Raw genomic sequence first — 18,237 nt, forward strand, 5'->3', positions numbered from 1 at the left:
TACACCTTTTTTTCCCCCCTAGAAATATACCCATACTGAAAGAAATGTCAAAATCTGCATTAAAAAAAATACCCTAGCAATCAAAGTCAGTTTCAAAATCTCATGACGTTTACTTAAGGGGGCAACCAATTGGGACATTTATTAAACCTTGCAATTGGGTGATCATTGTTCCTTTAAATTTATTAAATCCTTAATTAAATTAAGTCTTCTAAAGTGAGTGGATGCTCATCAGTTGGGGAATGGCTGAATAGGTTATAGTTTATGAATTTAATAGGATATTCTATAAGGAATGATGAGCATGGGGCAGCTAGTTGGTACAGTGGATAAAGCACCAGCCTTGAAGTCAGGAGGACCTGAGTTCAAATCTGACCCTCAGATACTTAACAATTCCTAGCTGTGTGACCCTGGGGAAGTCACTTAATCCCAATTGCTTCGGTAAAAAACAAAACAAAACAAAACAAAATGATGAGTAGGCAGATTTCAGGAAAGCCTGGAAAGACTTTACATGAGCTGATATTGAGTGAAGTGAATGGAACAGAACTTTGTACACAGTAACAGCAAGATTATGTAATAATTATGATAAACTTATCTCTTCTCAGTAATGGGGTGATCCAAGACAATTCCATTGCCTTGGGATGGAAAGTGACATCTGCATACAGAGAAAGAATTAGGGAGACTGAATATAGATCAAAGCATAGTTTTTTTCATTTTTTTTGTTTGTTTCTTTGGTTTTTCTTCTTTTTGATATGGCTTTTCTTGTACAACATGACAAATATGGAAATGTGTTTAAAGAGTGTATATGTTTAACCTATATCAAGTTGCTTGCTGCCTTGGGAAGGGGAAAGGGAAGGGAGGGAAGGAGGGAGAAAATTTTGGAACACAAAAGTCTTACAAAAATGAATGTTGAAAACTATCTTTGCGTGTACTTAGAAAAATAAAACACTATTGAGGAAAAAATATTAATACAATCCATCAAGCTCCCAACATGGTATATAATATAGATTATACTAAGTGTAGACCCAGAGAATCTGAGTCCAGATTTTATTTTTATCACTTGTCACCCATAGAACCCTGGACAATTTAACTTTTCTTGGAATCAGTTTCCTCAATTTTCAAATAAGGAAGTCAGACTAATTAAGCTTCAAATGTCCCTTCCAGCCTTCCTCCTTTCTCTTAAGACTTTGATCTTCCTCCATGGGCTTTGCCCACAGATGTTCTCTCTTTCATCCTCATACAACATTAGACTTCTAAGAAAGCATTGACCTTGTATCCTTCCTCTTCTTGCTGCAAGAAATAATGTGATTCTAAATCTTTCCCCTTCCCCTTTCTTCTTCCTTCAATGCCTTTTACCTTCCCTTTGACCTAATGGCTTTTTTTTTTTTTTGTCTTTTCTCCATTTTGGATAATTCTGTAGTCAGTGGATATTCTTTTTTCTTTTTATGACCTTCAAGCCAAACAAGACTTTGAGAGGGGGAGTTGTATTGTCTCCCCCTTTCCTTATCCTCTATATCAGGCCTTCATAAAATTTTCCCCCTTTCTAATTTATCTGAAAATTGTTCATATCCTTTGACTATCAACTGGGGAATGACTTGTATTTTCATAATCCACTGCCCTCTTCTAAGAAATATTAATTCATAAGCCCTTTATAGGCATATAAAAATACTCTAAATAACTATTTATTAGAAAGCTGCAAATTAAGACAACTCTAGGATACCATTTCACAGCTCTCAAAATGACTTTTTTTTGCCCAAGAAATTTTTACCCAATCTCAGGTATAGAGGTATATAAAATAGGTATATAGAGACTCAATTCAGATCAAAGAACACTATTTTCTTTGTGTTTTTTTTTCCGATTTTTCTCTTCTGATTTTTCTTTCATAATAACTAATTTGGAAATATATTTAACGTGATATACATATGTACTCTATATCACATTGCTTGCTGTCTTGGGTCAGGGAAGAGGGAAAAGAGGGAGGGAGAAAAATTTGGAACTCAAAGTTGTATAAAAATGAATGTTGAAGACTATCTTTACATATATTGGAAAAAACTAAAATAGGCACACAAACCAAACATTCACTAATAATCAATTTTGCAACCCCCATGTTCAGTTACATGACCCCTTATGAGGTCACAAATCACAATTTAAGAAGCTGGGCTCTATTATAAATGTCTTTCTGATTCTTCCCCCTTCCTCTATCTCAGCCCCCTTTTTGTGAGAGAACTTTACTTGTGACATTTTAAAAAACTATTCCGTTCTCCTATCCTTTTTCCTTCACTTCAAGTAGTGTGTGTGTGTGTGTGTGTGTGTGTGTGTGTGTGTGTGTGTGTGTCTGTCTCCTTTCCTCCCTGCCTCCCTCCTTTCTTACCCCTTCGGAGGGGGTGTGTGTGTGTATATGTCTCTCTCTCCCTTCCTCCCTCCTTTCTTACCCCTTCTTCCTCTCTTCTCTCCCTCCCCTCTTCTCCCCCTCTCCTCCCCTCCCTCTTTTTTTGTCTCCTGCCATGTGTGTGTGTGTCTCTCTCCCTTCTTCCTTTTTCCCCTCCTTCCCTCCCCTCTTCCTCCCCCCTCCTCCCGCGTCTGTCTGTCTCAGTCTATCTGTTACTCTCTCTCCCTTCCCTCTCCCCTCCCTCCTATGTCTCTGTCTCTCTGCCTACCTCTGTTTGTCTGTCTCTGTCTATCAGTCTGTCTGTCTGTCTTTGTTCCTCTCTCCTCCCACCCTGGTAATGTTCTTTGGGATTTTTTTTCCCTTTCTTTCAATCCCACAAAGACTATTTCACAGTGTTCAAACTAAATTGTCTCACCCAAACCTTAAAGTGTGTAAACACAAATATTTGCTTGGTTTGGGGCATGTAGGAGAGCTTATTTGCTTTTCTGAACTTCCTTTTCCTTGGTGATTTCTTTGTCAAATGGATTTCTCATCTCAAGTTTCTTTAGTAAAAATGATTCAAATTCTCCCCTTTACTGAAAACCAAGACTTTTAAATTGTTAATTAAGTTCAACTTTGCAGCAGCAAGCACTAACTTCCTTTGCTTTTTAAAATAACATTCCAATTCTTCCTTTCATCTGCTTTGTGAAATTTGGGCTCTTTGTCCCTGGTATGTAGAGAGCTTCTTCCTTGCTGATTGCAAGATTTGTTTAATGTTGCGATTCTGGCACTGTACATGTTTCTGAGTGAGATGATGAATTCTGGGAATCCTAGCAATCTGTTCTTTGCCCTCCATTTCCAGTGCCTCTGGGCAATATTTTGTATTATTTCCTGATATGGGATATTGAGGATTTTAATTGTGTTTTTCTGAAAGAATACCTTTCAAATGTCTTCAAAATTTAGTTATGACTTGCAGAAAAGTCCAGTTATTCTAATCCTGCAGTCTTTTGATTTGATTCTAATCTTTTTTTCTTTTTCTATCTCTACAATTTTGAGTTCTAAATCCTCCCCCTTCCCCTCCCCCCCTCAGAAACTACTGTTTTAGGAGGATTCCCCATCACTTTTTAAAGTAATCTAGCATTCTTTTTTTTTTTAAATTGGTCTTTTTAAAATTGTTTTACATTCTTATGTTTTCTATTACTTTATGAGTCTTCTAAACAGTTGTTTCATTATTATTTCTGATTGTCATCACTGTTCTGGAGTTTGAATATCACTTTGTTTTACTCTATATTGTGTACACTCATTGCTTGATTATTTTGTTGTTGTTGTTGTTGTTTTGTTGCTTTGGGAGTTTTCCCAGGTTTTTCTTGCAATGAGTTCTTTTCCTAGCTGCTATTGTGATTGTTCTGCTCTGTTTGGTATATTTCTTGTTCTTTGGGGTGACAATAAAGAGCTAGGCTTAAACATAAAACTCTCATTCAGACTAATGTTGGAATTCTCTTCTCAACTTTCTGGGAGAAAAAAAAAAAAACCTTTTTCTTCCTCTCCAAGCAAAAGCATATCAAATTCAATTTATATCTTTCAGGCCAAAAGTGTGACAGAATGGACTTATTACACATTGAAATTGTGATCCACACGTAACACCCTATATACTAAAATAAGCTCAATATGGATTCATGATTTAAACATAAAGAGTGATATTATAAGTAGATGAGAAGGACAAAGGATAGTTTACCTCTCAGATCTGTGCAGAAGTGATGAATTTGTGGCCAAAGAAGAACTGCGGTACATTATGGTTAGTTTTGATTATATCAAGTTAAAAAGTTTTTGTACAAGCAAAACCAATGTATGTAGTCAAGATTAGAAGGGAAGCAATTTTTTTTTACATTCAAGGGTTCTGATAAAGGCTTCATTTCTAAAATATAAAGAGAATTGACTCTAATTTATAAGAATTCAAGCCATTCTCCAATTGATAAATGATCAAAGGATTTGAACAGACAATTTTCAGATGAAGAAATTGAAACTATTTCTATCCATATGAAAGGGTGTTCCAAATCACTAATGATCAGAGAAATGCAAAGTAAGACAACCCTGAGCTACCACCATACACTTGTCAGATTGGCTAAGATGACAGAAAAAGATAACGACGAATATTGGAGGGAATGTGGGAAAACTGGGACACTGATACATTATTGATGAAGTTGTGAACTGATTCAACCATTCTAGAGAGCAATATGAAACTATGCCCAAAGTCCTATCAAACTGTGTATACTCTTTGATGCATCAGTGTTTCTACTGGGCCTGTTTCCCAAAGAGATCATAAAGGCAAAAATGTTTGTGGTGGCCCTTTTTGTAGTAACAAGGAACTGGAAATCGATGGGTGTCCATCAGTTGGAGAATGGCCGAATAAGTGATGGAATATTATTGTTCTATAAGAAATGACTAGCAAGATGATTCCAGAGGGGCCTGGAGAGACTTACATGAACTGATGCTAAGTGAAGTGAGTAGAACCAGGGGATCATGTACGTGACAGCAAGATTATACAATGATCAATTCTGATGGACGTGGCTCTTTTCAACAATAAGATAATTCAAGATCAGTTCCAATGGTTTTGTGATGAAGAGAGCCATCTACACCCAGAGAAAGGATTGTGGGAACTGAGTATGGATCACAGCATAGTATTTTACTCTTTTTGTTGTTTACATGCATTTTTTTCTCAATTTTTTTTCCTTTTTGATCTGATTTTTCTTGTGCAGCAAGATAAACCATGCAATTCTTCTATATGTATTTTCACAATGAACATATATTGGATTACTTGCCATCTAGAAGATGGGGTGGGGAGAAAGGAGGGAAAAATTTTGGAAAACAAAGTTTTGCAAGAGTAAATATTGAAATTATCTATATGTATGTTTTAAAAATAAAAAACTAATAAAAAATAAAAAGAAAGAAATCATATCTCTAATTGTCAGGGCTACTATCTGCCAGGATAAGTGGATATCACCACTTCCCCCCAGTGGAGTGTTCAAATAATGATATCAATCACAAGTCTTCATGACTATACACATGCCTTGGCTAACTCCCTTTGAGATTTGTTGTAAAGATCAAGAGTCTCCTCTCTACAGTAGTTCTCTAAATAAATGATTATTCAACCTCCATTTAAAGACGTTCAGTGGTAGGATGTTCACTACACCACCTCCTGAATTATCCCTTACCATTTTGGGGCAGGTCCAAGTGCAAGGAAACTTTCCCCCCATATTCATCTTCAATCTGTCTCTCTCAACTAGCTATTTTGGTTTCAGCCTTGAAACGTCTTGGCAGCCATGTCTACTGTGACCACAGAGAACTTCAAGCCACCCAAAAAATAGGGGGAGCACATGGTGGGAATCCTAACTTTTTTGTGTGTCATAGATCTGGCAATCCGGTGAAAATTACAGATTGCTTCTCTCGATACTATTTTTAAATGAATAAAACAAAATACAGAGGACTGTAAAAAAAAATGTTAAAATATAATTATCAAAATATTTTAAAAATCAACCACCAATTTCAAGACCCCAGATTAAGAATTCCTCATATAATATATTGAATAATAATTTTGGGGATCAGAAACTATAAAATTGGGGTAGCAATTACTAGTTTTAAATACAAGATGCTGGGAAACTAGATGTTGCAATGAGTAGAGCAGTGACCCTGAAGTCAGGAGGACCTGAGTTTAAATCTAGCTTCAGACACTTAATACTTACTAGCTGTATGACCCTGGATAAGTTACTTAATGCCAATTGCCTGGCAAAGGAAGGGAGGAAGAAAGAAAGAAAGAAAGAAAGTGAGGAAGGAAGGAAGAAAAAGAAAGAAGGGAACAAAGAAAGGAAGAAGGAAGGGAGGAAGAGAGAGAGGAAGGGAGGAAGAAAGAAAGAAATACAAGGCACAAGGGACATGGGATGAATTCACAAGAACTTTCTCCTTGCCAAAAGGTGTGGTGATGTCTTCTTTTGTATAACATAATTGTTCTCTTTGTAAGGATTCCAACAAAAAGGTACCTTGATTTAAGAGAAGTTACAGACAAAATGAAGAGGTAAAATGGACACCAGGAATGGTAAATATGATATAGATTTGGGAGAGCAATAGAGTTAGCAAGGAAAGGGATTTAGAAGAAGCCATTAAAGGAATATGCCATGAAGTGTGAGTAAGCCATTGACTGGCACACTAAATCCATAGAGGAATGTAGCCCCCTAACCAGAATTAGCTGTAGTAAGGAGAAGGATACCATTCAAGAGAAGACACCATGAGGAAAGAGAGAGTATCCCATAGTAGGATTAGTCTTGAAAGGGACTTGGCAAAGATCTTCATCATAAGAACATCTTTTTTTGGTGAAACATAACTTTGGGGGTTTCTCAAGAAGGGAAGTATCATGAAAAGATTTGGGGTGATAAAGGAAGTATGTTGATATTGAGACTATCTTAAAGATATTCTGGGAAAACAAAGTAATCTGGGCATATCATGATTGCCTTAACAATGGTAATAAGACAGCCTGGGAAATTAAGTTACCAGGATGAGCATTTTTGCATTTCTTGACATGGGAAGAGTTTGAAGAATTCATATCAGATTAAAAATCCTATCCAACCCATAGAAGGAATTGATCAAGTCTGAATACAGATTGAAGCATTCTCTATTTCTTTCTCTTTTTATTTCTAATTTAATTTTTCTTGAAGATTTTTATTTTCATTAGGGTGGGAGATCTGTTTTCTTTCATAACTTGACTTTTATGAAAATGTTTTACGTGGGTGGAGATAAGAGAGAGAACCTGGAATTCAAAAAAATCTTAAAAAACAAATAAAAAATTGTTTTTAGTGTGACTGGGGAAATATTAAATAAATAAAAATTTGTTTTGAATGTAGCTGGGGAAAATATTAAATAAATGAAATCAGAATAGAGAAAAAAATTCCTATCAGAAGAACCAGTGTTCAAATCTTGGGTATATTACTTATGACTTTGGCAAATCCCTTATCTTCCCCCCCAAGGCCTGAGCTATCCCAAATATGAAATAAATGAGCTGAATTTGATGAGCTCTAAGACCCCACTCATCTTCCGGTCCTACCATAGTATATATAATGAAGGCTGCATAGAGTCCAGGATGACAGATGACAGGCCCCAGAAGAATCCCTACATTTGGAGACTGGGTCTGTTTGTCTACCTGTTGTCCCCAAACTACTATAGCTTTTCTGAAAATATATAACCATTTCCTAAATTCCTATCCCATTGCAAAGATCATAAATCCCTTAGTGTATGAGATCCCATGCCCCTTCTCACTTGCCGTATAAAATGTAGTCATAAAATCAAGTGGAAAGAACAATCGAGAAGGTTTGGGTTCAAAACCCATCCCTGACATTCATATCTTATGTGATTTGAGTAAGGCATTTAATGTTACTGGGCCTCAGTTTCCCCAATTGTAAATGAAGAAATGGGACTAGACCTCTGAGGTCTAGCCATGATTCCCTGATCTTTTGAATCTTGCTACTATCAACCCACCATAAGTACAGCATTATTCATCATCACTACAGCTTTTCTGGTATACAGCCAAGAGAAATTTGGATAGGGAGTAATCCAAGGATCAGACCTTGGAATCAGTTGCTCCTTTGAATGTCATCCATAGCATACACTTAGTACCCCACAAATCCAGAGCTCTGTCCTAGGCAGAAGGTAGTTTAGGAAGAAGGATTAAGACTCTCCCTCAAAACCCAGGCTTTGAATTCCCTGGATGTTCCCATTGAGAAGAAACCGGCATACTGATAATCTCTGAACCTCTAAATCTGGAGGCATTCAGCCACCTCCAAACCACCCTCCAATGTCCCTTAGAGGAGCCACTCCAATTCACTAGGCTCATTTCATGGAAATGATTCTGTTTCAGAGACATTAGGTAGTTTGCTTGAGGTCTACAACTACTTAAGTGGGAAAATGAGCACTTAAATCCAAATTTCTTAACACTGAGTTCAGATTACTTTCTTCAATGCTAATTGCTTTCTAATTTAGTTTCCAAAAGTACAATGAAAAGAGCTCCAAACTTGGAATCATGGAATCTCAGTTTGAATCCTTGCTGTCACTTATTCTCTCTGTGTCTTTGGCCAGTTCATGTAATTCCTTGGGCCTCAGTTTCCTCATCTGTAAAAATGAGGATGGACTAGATCACAGATGTCAACCACATGAAATTAGCAACATTCTCTAGTTGGCAAGAAATAGATTATAATGATAAAATAAATAAAAATACAATAAAACACAGATCATGTTCATATTTGGTTTTCAGTTAATATTCACCTGAAGGATCCTTATGGTCACTTTTCTATTTGAATTGGACATTACTGTCTTGGGGGCTATAGCTACCTATTTCAGCAAAGCATCCTGGGAAAAGTACATACCTTCTCATATATTTAGGGGGACAAGTCTGTTATTAAGACCTTCACATCATTTAATTTTGAATAAGGGTGGGGTTATTGTTGAGGTTACGGCATACAGATTTCCCAGAGTAGGTCAACAAAATGATGGAGTACAGGGATGATGCTCCAAAAGTGTATTGGGGTCATAGGCTGGTGTCATGGACTTAAGACTTTGTCCAAATCAAGGACAAAGATTTTATTAGGCTTCTAAGAGCAGGCTAAGTCCATCTTTAGCAAGGAAAAGGCTTGGGTGTGCAATTATAATCCTATCAGTGATTTTCCAGGGTTGCTTCAGGGTAGCTAGGCCTTCCAGCAGGTTGTTTACAGTGATTCAGGTTTTCTCAACTAATGTCCACCAGACCTCATCAGCATGACTGTTGAGGGAGTCAGGTAGTGATGGACAAAATGCTGATTTAGGTGGGGTAGAGGGCAAGGATTCCAATTCTGTTGCCTACTGTCTATGTAATCTTGGAGAAATCACTTATCCTTTCTCTTTTGACCTCAGTTCATTCCTCTGTAAAATATGAGAGGTTGTCAGACTAGGTGATCTCTAAGGTCCCTCCCAGATATGACTAATGATTTTATAAGACCTAAATAACAGAGTCTGTGGGATTAGAGGAAAATGAGGGTTCAATGATCTTTATTGGTTAACATTTCTGTTGGGGTCATTCCCTTACCTAATTACCGCTGGCCTGTGGTCAGAGACTGACCTGTCTCCTGTCATCCTAATCCCCACACTTTGAGTGCAGCTGAGCTAACATCATCCCACAACAAGACTTGTGATTTGTAAAATAATCCCATATCCAGCCATATCTGAAACTGAGAATCTACTCCTAAAAGTTTATTGCCCAATTGTCCTGTTCATCATTAGTGATTATCAAGGACAACTTGAGAAAAAACAATGTTTCTGTTCTATTTAGGCAGAAGTGAGGAAATTTGGGTCTGAAGTATTTTGCATATACTAGTAACTAGTTTCTAGTTAGTACCAAAACCAACATCATTGTTTGTTTTCTTTTTAATTCTTTGATCTGAAGTATTGATTAAGGAGAGGGAGAATGGATACATTTGAAAATGAAGGTGAAGCAAGATTTTGTAAGGGTGAATGTTGAAAATTATCTATGAATATATTTTGAAAACAAAAAGCTTTAATTAAAAAAAAAGAAAAGAAAGGTGATATTGGTGCAATAAAAAATTAAAAGATTAACCTCCCCAGAAGTTGTATAGCATTTTAGGAGCTGCTCCAAGTCCACCTGTTGTCTCGTTGGCCAACCCTGAAGAATACTGCTTGGCTGACCAAGGCTGCCTGGTTGGCAAATCCCCTAAACTGGGCAAGAAAATGGGCGGCCGAGACTTGCCAGTGTCTGTGATCTATTCATGTGATAAGAGATACAAAGAAAGAGCTTCAACTCCAACAACCTGTCAGGCTTCAGGGGAGCTGAGAATTTTGAGATTCCACTCTCTGTTGTGCTATTTATCACCTCTGTAATCTTGGGCAAAGCTCTCCCCCTTCCGGGCAGATTGTGGAGAGATGGGTTATTCTGGATGTTCTTCAGAGCCCCTTGCTGCTCTAATTTTATGATTAGAAGTGGTAATGGGGAAAGGGGGAGCCTGTGACATTAATCCTTGGAGCTCAAGAGATTAGAACAAGTGAAAACTGAGAAGAAAAAGGGAAAAGAGGAAGGTCAAAGAAGACATTGTTTTTGCTGCTTCTTGGAGGGATTTGGATGATGTCAAGGGTGACAGAATTACTCAATTTCCCCCCTGCCATGCTTTTTTCTACCAAGGAAAGAGATCTTTGGATTTGAGAAGGATGGCATTTTCAAAGGCCATGGGCAATGGAAATCCGCCATAATTGACACTATGATTCGAGAAGATTTGTGTGCTGCTTTGAAAAAAGCAAACCTATTATTTTAAAAGCATTTTCACATCCATTATGGTATTTTCTTTTGCAAGGTTATGATAAAGGAAATAAGGCCATGAGTGAATACATATCATATTTAGACATGGAAGGACCTCAACATTCAGTTATAGGATCATTGAGGATCTGATGGTGGGGGAGCTAGGTGGCCCAATGGATAGAGCACCAGCCCTGAAGTCAGGAGGACATGAATTCAAATCTGCCCTCGGACACTTAACACTTCCTAGCTGTGTGACCCTGGGCAAGTCACTTAACTCCAATTGCCTCAGGGGGGGAAAAGGAGGATCTGATGGAGAAGTGGGAAATGAAAGGGAGTCATCACTGTAAAGAAAAAAGGTCTTCTGGGAATGAAAGAATCGAGCAAAGCTCTGGGGTGGAAGGCGCTAGTGAGCAAGACCCATGGAGAGACACCCAAGGGAACATTACTTCTACTGAGAAGTAGGAGAAATCAGAGGAGTGAGATGGAATCGGCAATCAGATGTCCCTGATATTAGGCAAAGAAGTTTAGTGTGGGTGTGACAGAAGATAATATATCAGGTTTGGGGCCATTGGAATGAGAACAATGACAGATGTGCTTTAGGAAACTAATCTATAGGGAGAATTTATTTGATGAAAGAACCACTAAAGGGGAAAAGCAAGGAGAGCATTACATTGTAATTTATGGACTAATCTACTCTAAGGAAGCTCTAAGAATTTTCAGGAGTTCTTAATCTGGCATCCCCGAAGCTGATTTTGTTTATGTTTTTTTAACCAAATGTATTGCACTATAAAGGGGCAAATAAGTGGTGCAGTGAATAGATTTTCTAGAATTAGGACTATCTGAGTTCAAAACCAGCCTCAGACATTTAATGTTTGACCCTTGGGAAAATCATTTAATTTTGCTTGTTTCTGTAAAATGAGCTGAAAAAGGAAATGACAAAACACTCCACTCTTGATCTTTGCCAAGAAAACCTCAAATGAGGCCACCAAGACTCAGATATCACTGAAATGATTGACCAATATTTCAATAGAATTGGGTTTTTGTTGTTGTTATTCTGTTTTATTATATGCACTTTAAAAAATCCAGAAGTTGTTATGCCAAAGTTTTCTTTTAATGTTGTGACCCAGTTTCTCCAATTGTCCTATTTAGTTATTCTGGCTTAGGTTATAACCTTTCCTTCTTAATGTTTGAGATAAAGGTTTTATAGACATTCCTTCTTAATGTTTGACAAGACAAAGGTTTATCCATTTTAGATATCATTAGAATATCAGTAACCTTTCTCCATTAGGTTATCCCCACCTACGTACCTCCATTCTGTCATTGTTCTAGTTATTCTATTAAAAAGCTTGCTGTCCCGGTACTGGGGCTAGACTCTTTGATATAATTGTCTTATCTAGCCCTGGGATCAACCATGGATCCATTGGTCCTAGCATTTCTCTCCATTTAATAAACTATTGAATTGGTCTCTAATCTCTTATCTTGCCCTGTTTCTTTGGCATTACAAAGTCTTCACTAGTTCGACAAAGCAATTCACAGTACAAAAAAGCTTTAGAACCTCTGAAAAAGATTTATACTTATGCAGTTCATACAGTTTGCAGGGATTCTCAATAATTAACTCTTTTTTGTTCCCACCCAGATTTTTCCTACAAATGTCAGTATTTTGCTCCCATTTGCATCTCCACACTAAATGGACTCCGGCTAATGAAACATTAATAAGAAGGCTAGCTTTATTTAGTTTGAAAAAAATATAAAGATCCACACCCATAAGCAGATTACTCCTCTTGTATGTGAGTATTTTCTTCCCTGAGGAACTGTAGAAATTAAGCACTAGACTTTTCAGTATTCTCAGTGTAATCTCTCCCATTTTTCATTCTAGGAAACCGAGGCTAACAGTGTCAGTGAGTTCCTCATCTAAGGTCACACAGCTAGAAAGTGCCAGAGGATTTGAACCATACAGCTTTCAAACAACAACAATAAAATAAACAAGCAAAACTCCAGTTTCTTCCATCTTTTAAAATGTATGTGTGCTTGTCTTGTGGTGGGTGGAGCAGAGCAATTGGAAGTGACCTTGGTAATAAGAGAGCTGCCTCTGAGTCAGGAAGCCCTCCCTTGTCTCTGGTCGGTCCTGGTCAAGTCTCTTCCCAGTGCCTCCAACTCAACCCTAAGCAACTTTGAAAGATCATAAATTGGAAACCAAATACACATCCATTTTGATAGGGATAATATCTCACAGGGAGCTCAGAGCCAATACGAAAAAAAGATTTAACAATTGCCCACTCTGTGCCAGACTCTGTGTGGATACAGATCATACAAAGACCAAAAATAAGCCAGTTCCTGCCCTTAAAAAGCTAACATTTTATTGGAAAGAAAGCAACACAAGCACAGGAAAATAAATGTATAATTTACATAAATTAATTTTGAGGCGAGGTGAGCTAAGAGTTAGGGCTTCTGGGGAAAACTATTGCCTGAGCTGATCCTTGGAGGGTGTTAGGGATCCTAAAAGGCAGAGATGAAGAAGAAAGCAGAGTCTGCAAAGCACTGGGATCAAAGCCTCTTAAAGTAGGCTACTGGATTGTAATAGAGAGCAATAATGATACATCCTGGAAACTTGTAGCTTTTAAGATCAAGTTCAAATAGTGCAATTCCCATCATTCAAGGTCACTGCAAATTCTTGACATTCCCCATAGCCTGAGTGTGTGTGGGGGGTGTGGGATAGTGTGCTGTCCAGCCACCTCAAATCTAACCAGATTACATGACTTCATTAGAGTAGCCCTGGTAAGAAGTCTGGGGAATGAAGAGTAGGCAAAAATGACTCACCTTCATTGGTTCAGGGACCTTCTCCCCCATTACTGTGGACTGATCTGAGAAGACTCTTCCCCAGGCTCACACAAGAGAGGCAGACACCTCCAACTCAATCTTCTTCTTCTTGTCCCTCTCGTTCTCTAGTCTCCCTGAGGGTTAGGGCTCCCATCTGCACACGAGTCTCTGAGGAATGAGAAAGAATTCCTGGTAGTCTTCCCTTCTGGCCCATTGGCTTTGACCATGATCAAGGATATCCCCAATGGGGATCCCTGGCTCAAAGTATAAAAACTGGGAGGGATCCTAGGGACAGATCAAGTCCAGCTCTCTCATTTTACAGACAAGGAAACTGAAGCCTTCTCCTGGGAAGGACTTGTCCCAGATTGCATAGCAATCTTAGAGCTCAAGGTCCAAAGCAAACCATACATTGTAAATCTCCCACTACACCTTCAGCATCAGGTATAGCATCTACTACATAGTTGGTGCTTAATATATGCTTGTTAATTGTGGATGTAACCAGAATAGAACAGGATGGAACTGGTCTTGTGATTTCATTGGAATTGAAAAAGTCCCAATGAAGAAACACTTAATGTAAGTGCTCATCTTAACAATTTATAATCTTGGAGCATTTGAGAATTGGGAAATTTCCTCCTGGAATAATTTTCTCTTGGATTTACCTCATGGCAAGGACGACCATAAACCTATTTTTTTAGATGTTCGATATTCAGTTGCATTCTTAAAAACAGATTCTTCCAGCCCTGATGTTTCTGCCAATTTTCATTTTCCATAATGAGAGGTGTGACTCTTCCATGACTGGATTCCCTTTCATTATCCCCTTCCCTACTACACTCTGACAAGTTTGATACTCTTATACTCTCTCCATTTAAGATCCTATAACTGCTTGGTCCAATCATCTGCTCCAGAATTATCTGGTCCCACTCTTAGGGGCAGTTGAGAGCATTATCTAGTCCCACTTTTAGAGGAGGTCGAGGTTGTGAGGGGGACCTTTTACCCTTTGTTACCCTTCTGGGTTTGCATTCTGTTACCTTTCTGGCTTTCAAGTTGGCCAAGTACACACCATCCTTAGGGGATGCCCTCTCCATCTTCAGTTAACCAGGGAGTCTATAGGGGTGAAGTGGGGGAAACCCATGCATGCTGCTAAGAGCAGAACAAGTTCTCCTAAAATATTTCCAGGTTAATGAAGTACTTTTCTTCTTGGCAAGTGTGTGGTAGGTGGTTTAAGGATTTTGACTCTTTTATAAATGGAGAAACCAATGCTCTGTACGCAAAGTATAGAGAGAAACATGTTAGGTCTGGAGAATTAAGATTCAATTTAGTTGGACAATTGTATAGGTGCCTAATGAATGTATGTTGATGAAAAAGCAATGTACGAGGCATTGGGAATACCAAAATAAAAAAAATCCCTGTCCTCGGGAGCTTATATCCTACTAGGGAATTAATAAGAGATTGTGACTCTTCCCTTACTTTATAGAACATAAATTGATAGATTTGGAGCTGGAAGGGACACCTCAGGGACCATCTAGTGCAATCTCTTCATTTTAGAAATGAGATAAACTAGGTCCAGAGAAGTGATGTCATATAGCCAGAATCCTCTCCCCAAGTAGAATGTAAGCCCTGAGAGAAAAATAATTTTTTAAAAAAGTCACTCCTGTTTACGCCAGGAAAATGTCTTCCTAAGAAAAGATTATCAGCCAGTAAGCTCATGACCAGTAGTTGTTTAGAAAGCATTAAAAAAAAATGGCCACACACATTCTGTGGTTCCAAATCTGCTTTATGTTCTGATGGGGTTAGAGTATCACCCCTCTAACGATTATTTATGTCCCTGCATAAGCTTTTGTAGCCTTTAGTATTTGTTTTGTGTGGAAGAAATAAATATCTGTCCTATGCTTGATTTATAATTGTACAGTAAGTACTATTCCAGTACTTCCCATCTTTTGGAAACATAGACATGAGCCAAAACCTAAGCTTTAATTTATTACTGAAAGATCTGGGCTGATGGTGGTAGGGTTTATGAGTTGAGTTTGAGAAAAGAGAACCTAGTATCTCTTTTCAGTAGAGTTAAAGATTTCTACCCCTGTCCCCCTGAGCTGAACCTACCTTCTGAGGGAGCCTTATGTGGGTCCCAAGCGGAGGTGCTTCTTGATGGAAAGGAAGTGGTTACAGTGTCCCATCTCCCTGGGCCCATCATGTTAGATAATTACATAGCACAATGATTGGTACAATGTGATAGGGACCACATCTGTGACTTCATCCTTAACTCCTTTCAGCACAGGTGAACACCTTCACCCAAACCATCTATCTCATTTTGCTCTTTGTACCCCTGGGGATCTGGTCACTCAGCATGCTTTCTGGATTGGATTAGATCTTTGAATCTTTACCGGAGCCATTTTGCACTATGGATTGAGATCCAGATGTGTCCTCCAGGTCGTGATGAGAATATTACTTAGTGCTGACATCTCCCAATTCCCCTGGAAACCACCACCAAATCACTGAAAATGGTAAAATTGAATTTCTGTAGATTGAACCTTGCTCCCAGACTCTCCCTCAAAGCATGGGTTTCTATTGATACCGATTGATGCTCTTCATTTTGGTCCCTTCTGACTTAGATAGCTCAGCTGGTTTTCTACTTTAAGAAGAATAAGAATTCTTTTTTCCTCTCCAGGGACTTTTAAGATCACTTCAAAATGTGAGTGGTAAACACTTATTTGGATTTCGGTGACTACTATCCTAGTGTCAATGGGTAAGGCAAAATAAACTTGGAAAAACTAATCTGGGGTCTTTTTATGCTTTGTCGGTGTCCTTGAGCCACTAGAGAGCAAAAGTCACGACTCTTATAATATCTATGATTAAAAATCATCTAATCCAACCCTATTTTGGGGGGAGGGGGAGAAAAGAGGAGAGAAAACTGACCCGTAACTTCATTTGGATAGGGAACTTCCACTCTGATAACCTTTCCCACTAAAGCACTCTACCTTACCACTTTTAGACTTAGGGTTGAAATCTTGGAAGTTATATGCCTTGCCCAAGGTCATCCAACCAGCAGGTACTTCCTTCCTCAAGTATAAAATCTAGGGGTTTGGACCTCTATTAAGTTTCCCTACCTTAAACTCTAAATTGTCAATCCCCATTTTATAGGCAGGAAAAAAGCAATCTGGAGTCTTTCTGACTGAGGTCACTCCAATATCCTCCTGAATAGGGGAATCAGAAGATGTGGTCAACTTTTGATCAAAGAGTTAAGAGATGGAAGAAAAGGGCCTTGGGTCATCCAGAGCAGCCATTCCATTTTACAGTTTACTCAGGGATATAAACTCAGCTGATTCTCAGGGAAACAGTACTTTGTTGTGGGGGGTTCACATTCTAGCTTTGGAATCAACTACCTATATCGACATGGACAAATCCCTTTGCCTCTCTAGACCTCAATTTCCCCTTCTGTAAAATGAAGTTAGGTTAGATGATTTCTGACATCCTATAAAAGGTCACACAGCAAATGATGTCAGAACTCAGGTGCTCCTGTGCTTTTCCAAGTAGACTACACTATCCAGACATAGCCTAAGAGAGATGTTATCCACCCAACCAGGAAATCTGGATCCCCCTGTATCGCCTCCAGGATGCCCAGCTGTTCTTGGTTCACCACCTGATTAACAGATACAGCCCTGTCCTATTCAGAAATCCCCTCAAGAGCATCCATCTTCCCCTTGGAAGTCTTCAGCATCAGGAAATTTAACTTTCTGAGACAGTTCATTCTCGCTAGAGAGAAGGGCTCCTTTCTCCTCTTCTTCTCTTTCTCTCTTAAGTATAAAGAGGAGAGAAATCCAGAGAGAGGTGGGAAATTTCAGCAGTTGAATAATCCCTTTGCATTGGAGGACCCAAATCCACTCCCCCTGCAGGGAGAGGAGCTACCCCCTCCCTGCCTCATCTGTGTAATCAGTTCTCTCATATATTTACACTTACAAAGTCTTCCAAATCCTTGGGGTCTCTGCTCCAGTCCCACTCAACACACGGGGATAATGGCAAGAGGCCAGAGGTTACTAAGCAGCAGCCCTTCTGAGTTGTGGTCAGTAGTTACCATGGAGACCACAATGCCCAGGGCTGTTACCTTGGATGGATGGCTAACCCTCCCCACCCCTCACCCAGAGGGATGGAGAGGAGGGAATGGAGCAGTTCCATGAGGGGAAGCCACATGGACCTCAGTGAGGTCCTGTAGTGGAAGAACGGTCTAGGCGGTAGAGTTTGAGATAAGCCAGTCTGAGCGTGGTTAGGAGAGCATTCTGGGGCTAGGGAGGGAGCTAGGTTATAAGACCTGGATGTACCTTGGAGATCATTTAGTTCAAGACCCTTATTTTATAGTATATCTGTGTGTGCCCTTATTTTATAGTGTGTGTTTGTAGAAAATGGCGCATTGTTCAAGATCTTCTGTGCCTAAATCCAGTAATCTTCCATAGATCCAGGATTGAAGTGTCCTTGGAAGGTAACTGAGCTCAGGGAGGAGAAAAGTGATTTGATCCAAAACAACATTTGAACTTGAGTCCTTGGACTCCAAATAGATCATAATTTTGAGCATGGATGAGCCAAACTCAAGGCTCATGGGATAATTCACACAAGCATATCATGTAAAGGGGGAATTTGGAAGTCCAACCCCTTTATTTAGTTGGTAAGAAAGGTTCAATCTTGATAAAGTGACTTTATCAAGGGTCACTGAGTATGGATGAGCCAAACTCAAGACTCATGGGAT

At 38.9% G+C, this 18,237-nt stretch overlaps 1 protein-coding gene and 2 long non-coding RNA genes across 8 annotated transcripts in view; 2 read left to right on the forward strand and 1 right to left on the reverse strand.

The window, feature by feature from the left end:
* Window positions 1–12,677, forward strand: part of LOC127538149 (uncharacterized) — a 34,510-nt gene extending 21,833 nt beyond the window's left edge. Inside the window, exons 3-4 of the long non-coding RNA XR_007947685.1 lie at window positions 12,322–12,472; window positions 12,562–12,677. This is a non-coding gene — a long non-coding RNA (uncharacterized LOC127538149). The remainder of the gene's footprint in view (window positions 1–12,321; window positions 12,473–12,561) is intronic.
* TEX33 (testis expressed 33) overlaps window positions 1–17,567 on the reverse strand; it is a 36,953-nt gene extending 19,386 nt beyond the window's left edge. For 5 of the 6 annotated variants that reach the window (XM_051961746.1, XM_051961742.1, XM_051961739.1 and 2 more), the window contains exons 1-2: window positions 15,603–15,689; window positions 13,503–13,670 (exon numbers count right to left, since the gene is read on the reverse strand). In XM_051961746.1, coding sequence (XP_051817706.1) covers window positions 13,503–13,532 — 30 coding nt within the window. In that variant the 5' untranslated portion in view covers window positions 13,533–13,670; window positions 15,603–15,689. Of the gene's footprint in view, window positions 1–13,502; window positions 13,671–15,602; window positions 15,690–17,456 lie in introns of those variants that run through there. The other variant, XM_051961740.1, reaches the window with a different exon arrangement.
* LOC127538150 (uncharacterized) lies at window positions 15,806–16,274 on the forward strand. Its single transcript, XR_007947686.1, has 2 exons — window positions 15,806–16,003; window positions 16,168–16,274. It is a non-coding gene; the product is annotated as an uncharacterized LOC127538150 (long non-coding RNA).
* Window positions 17,568–18,237: the final 670 nt, after the last annotated feature.

The sequence above is a fragment of the Antechinus flavipes genome, chromosome 5 (assembly GCF_016432865.1).
Source record: "Antechinus flavipes isolate AdamAnt ecotype Samford, QLD, Australia chromosome 5, AdamAnt_v2, whole genome shotgun sequence".
NCBI lineage: Eukaryota > Metazoa > Chordata > Mammalia > Dasyuromorphia > Dasyuridae > Antechinus > Antechinus flavipes.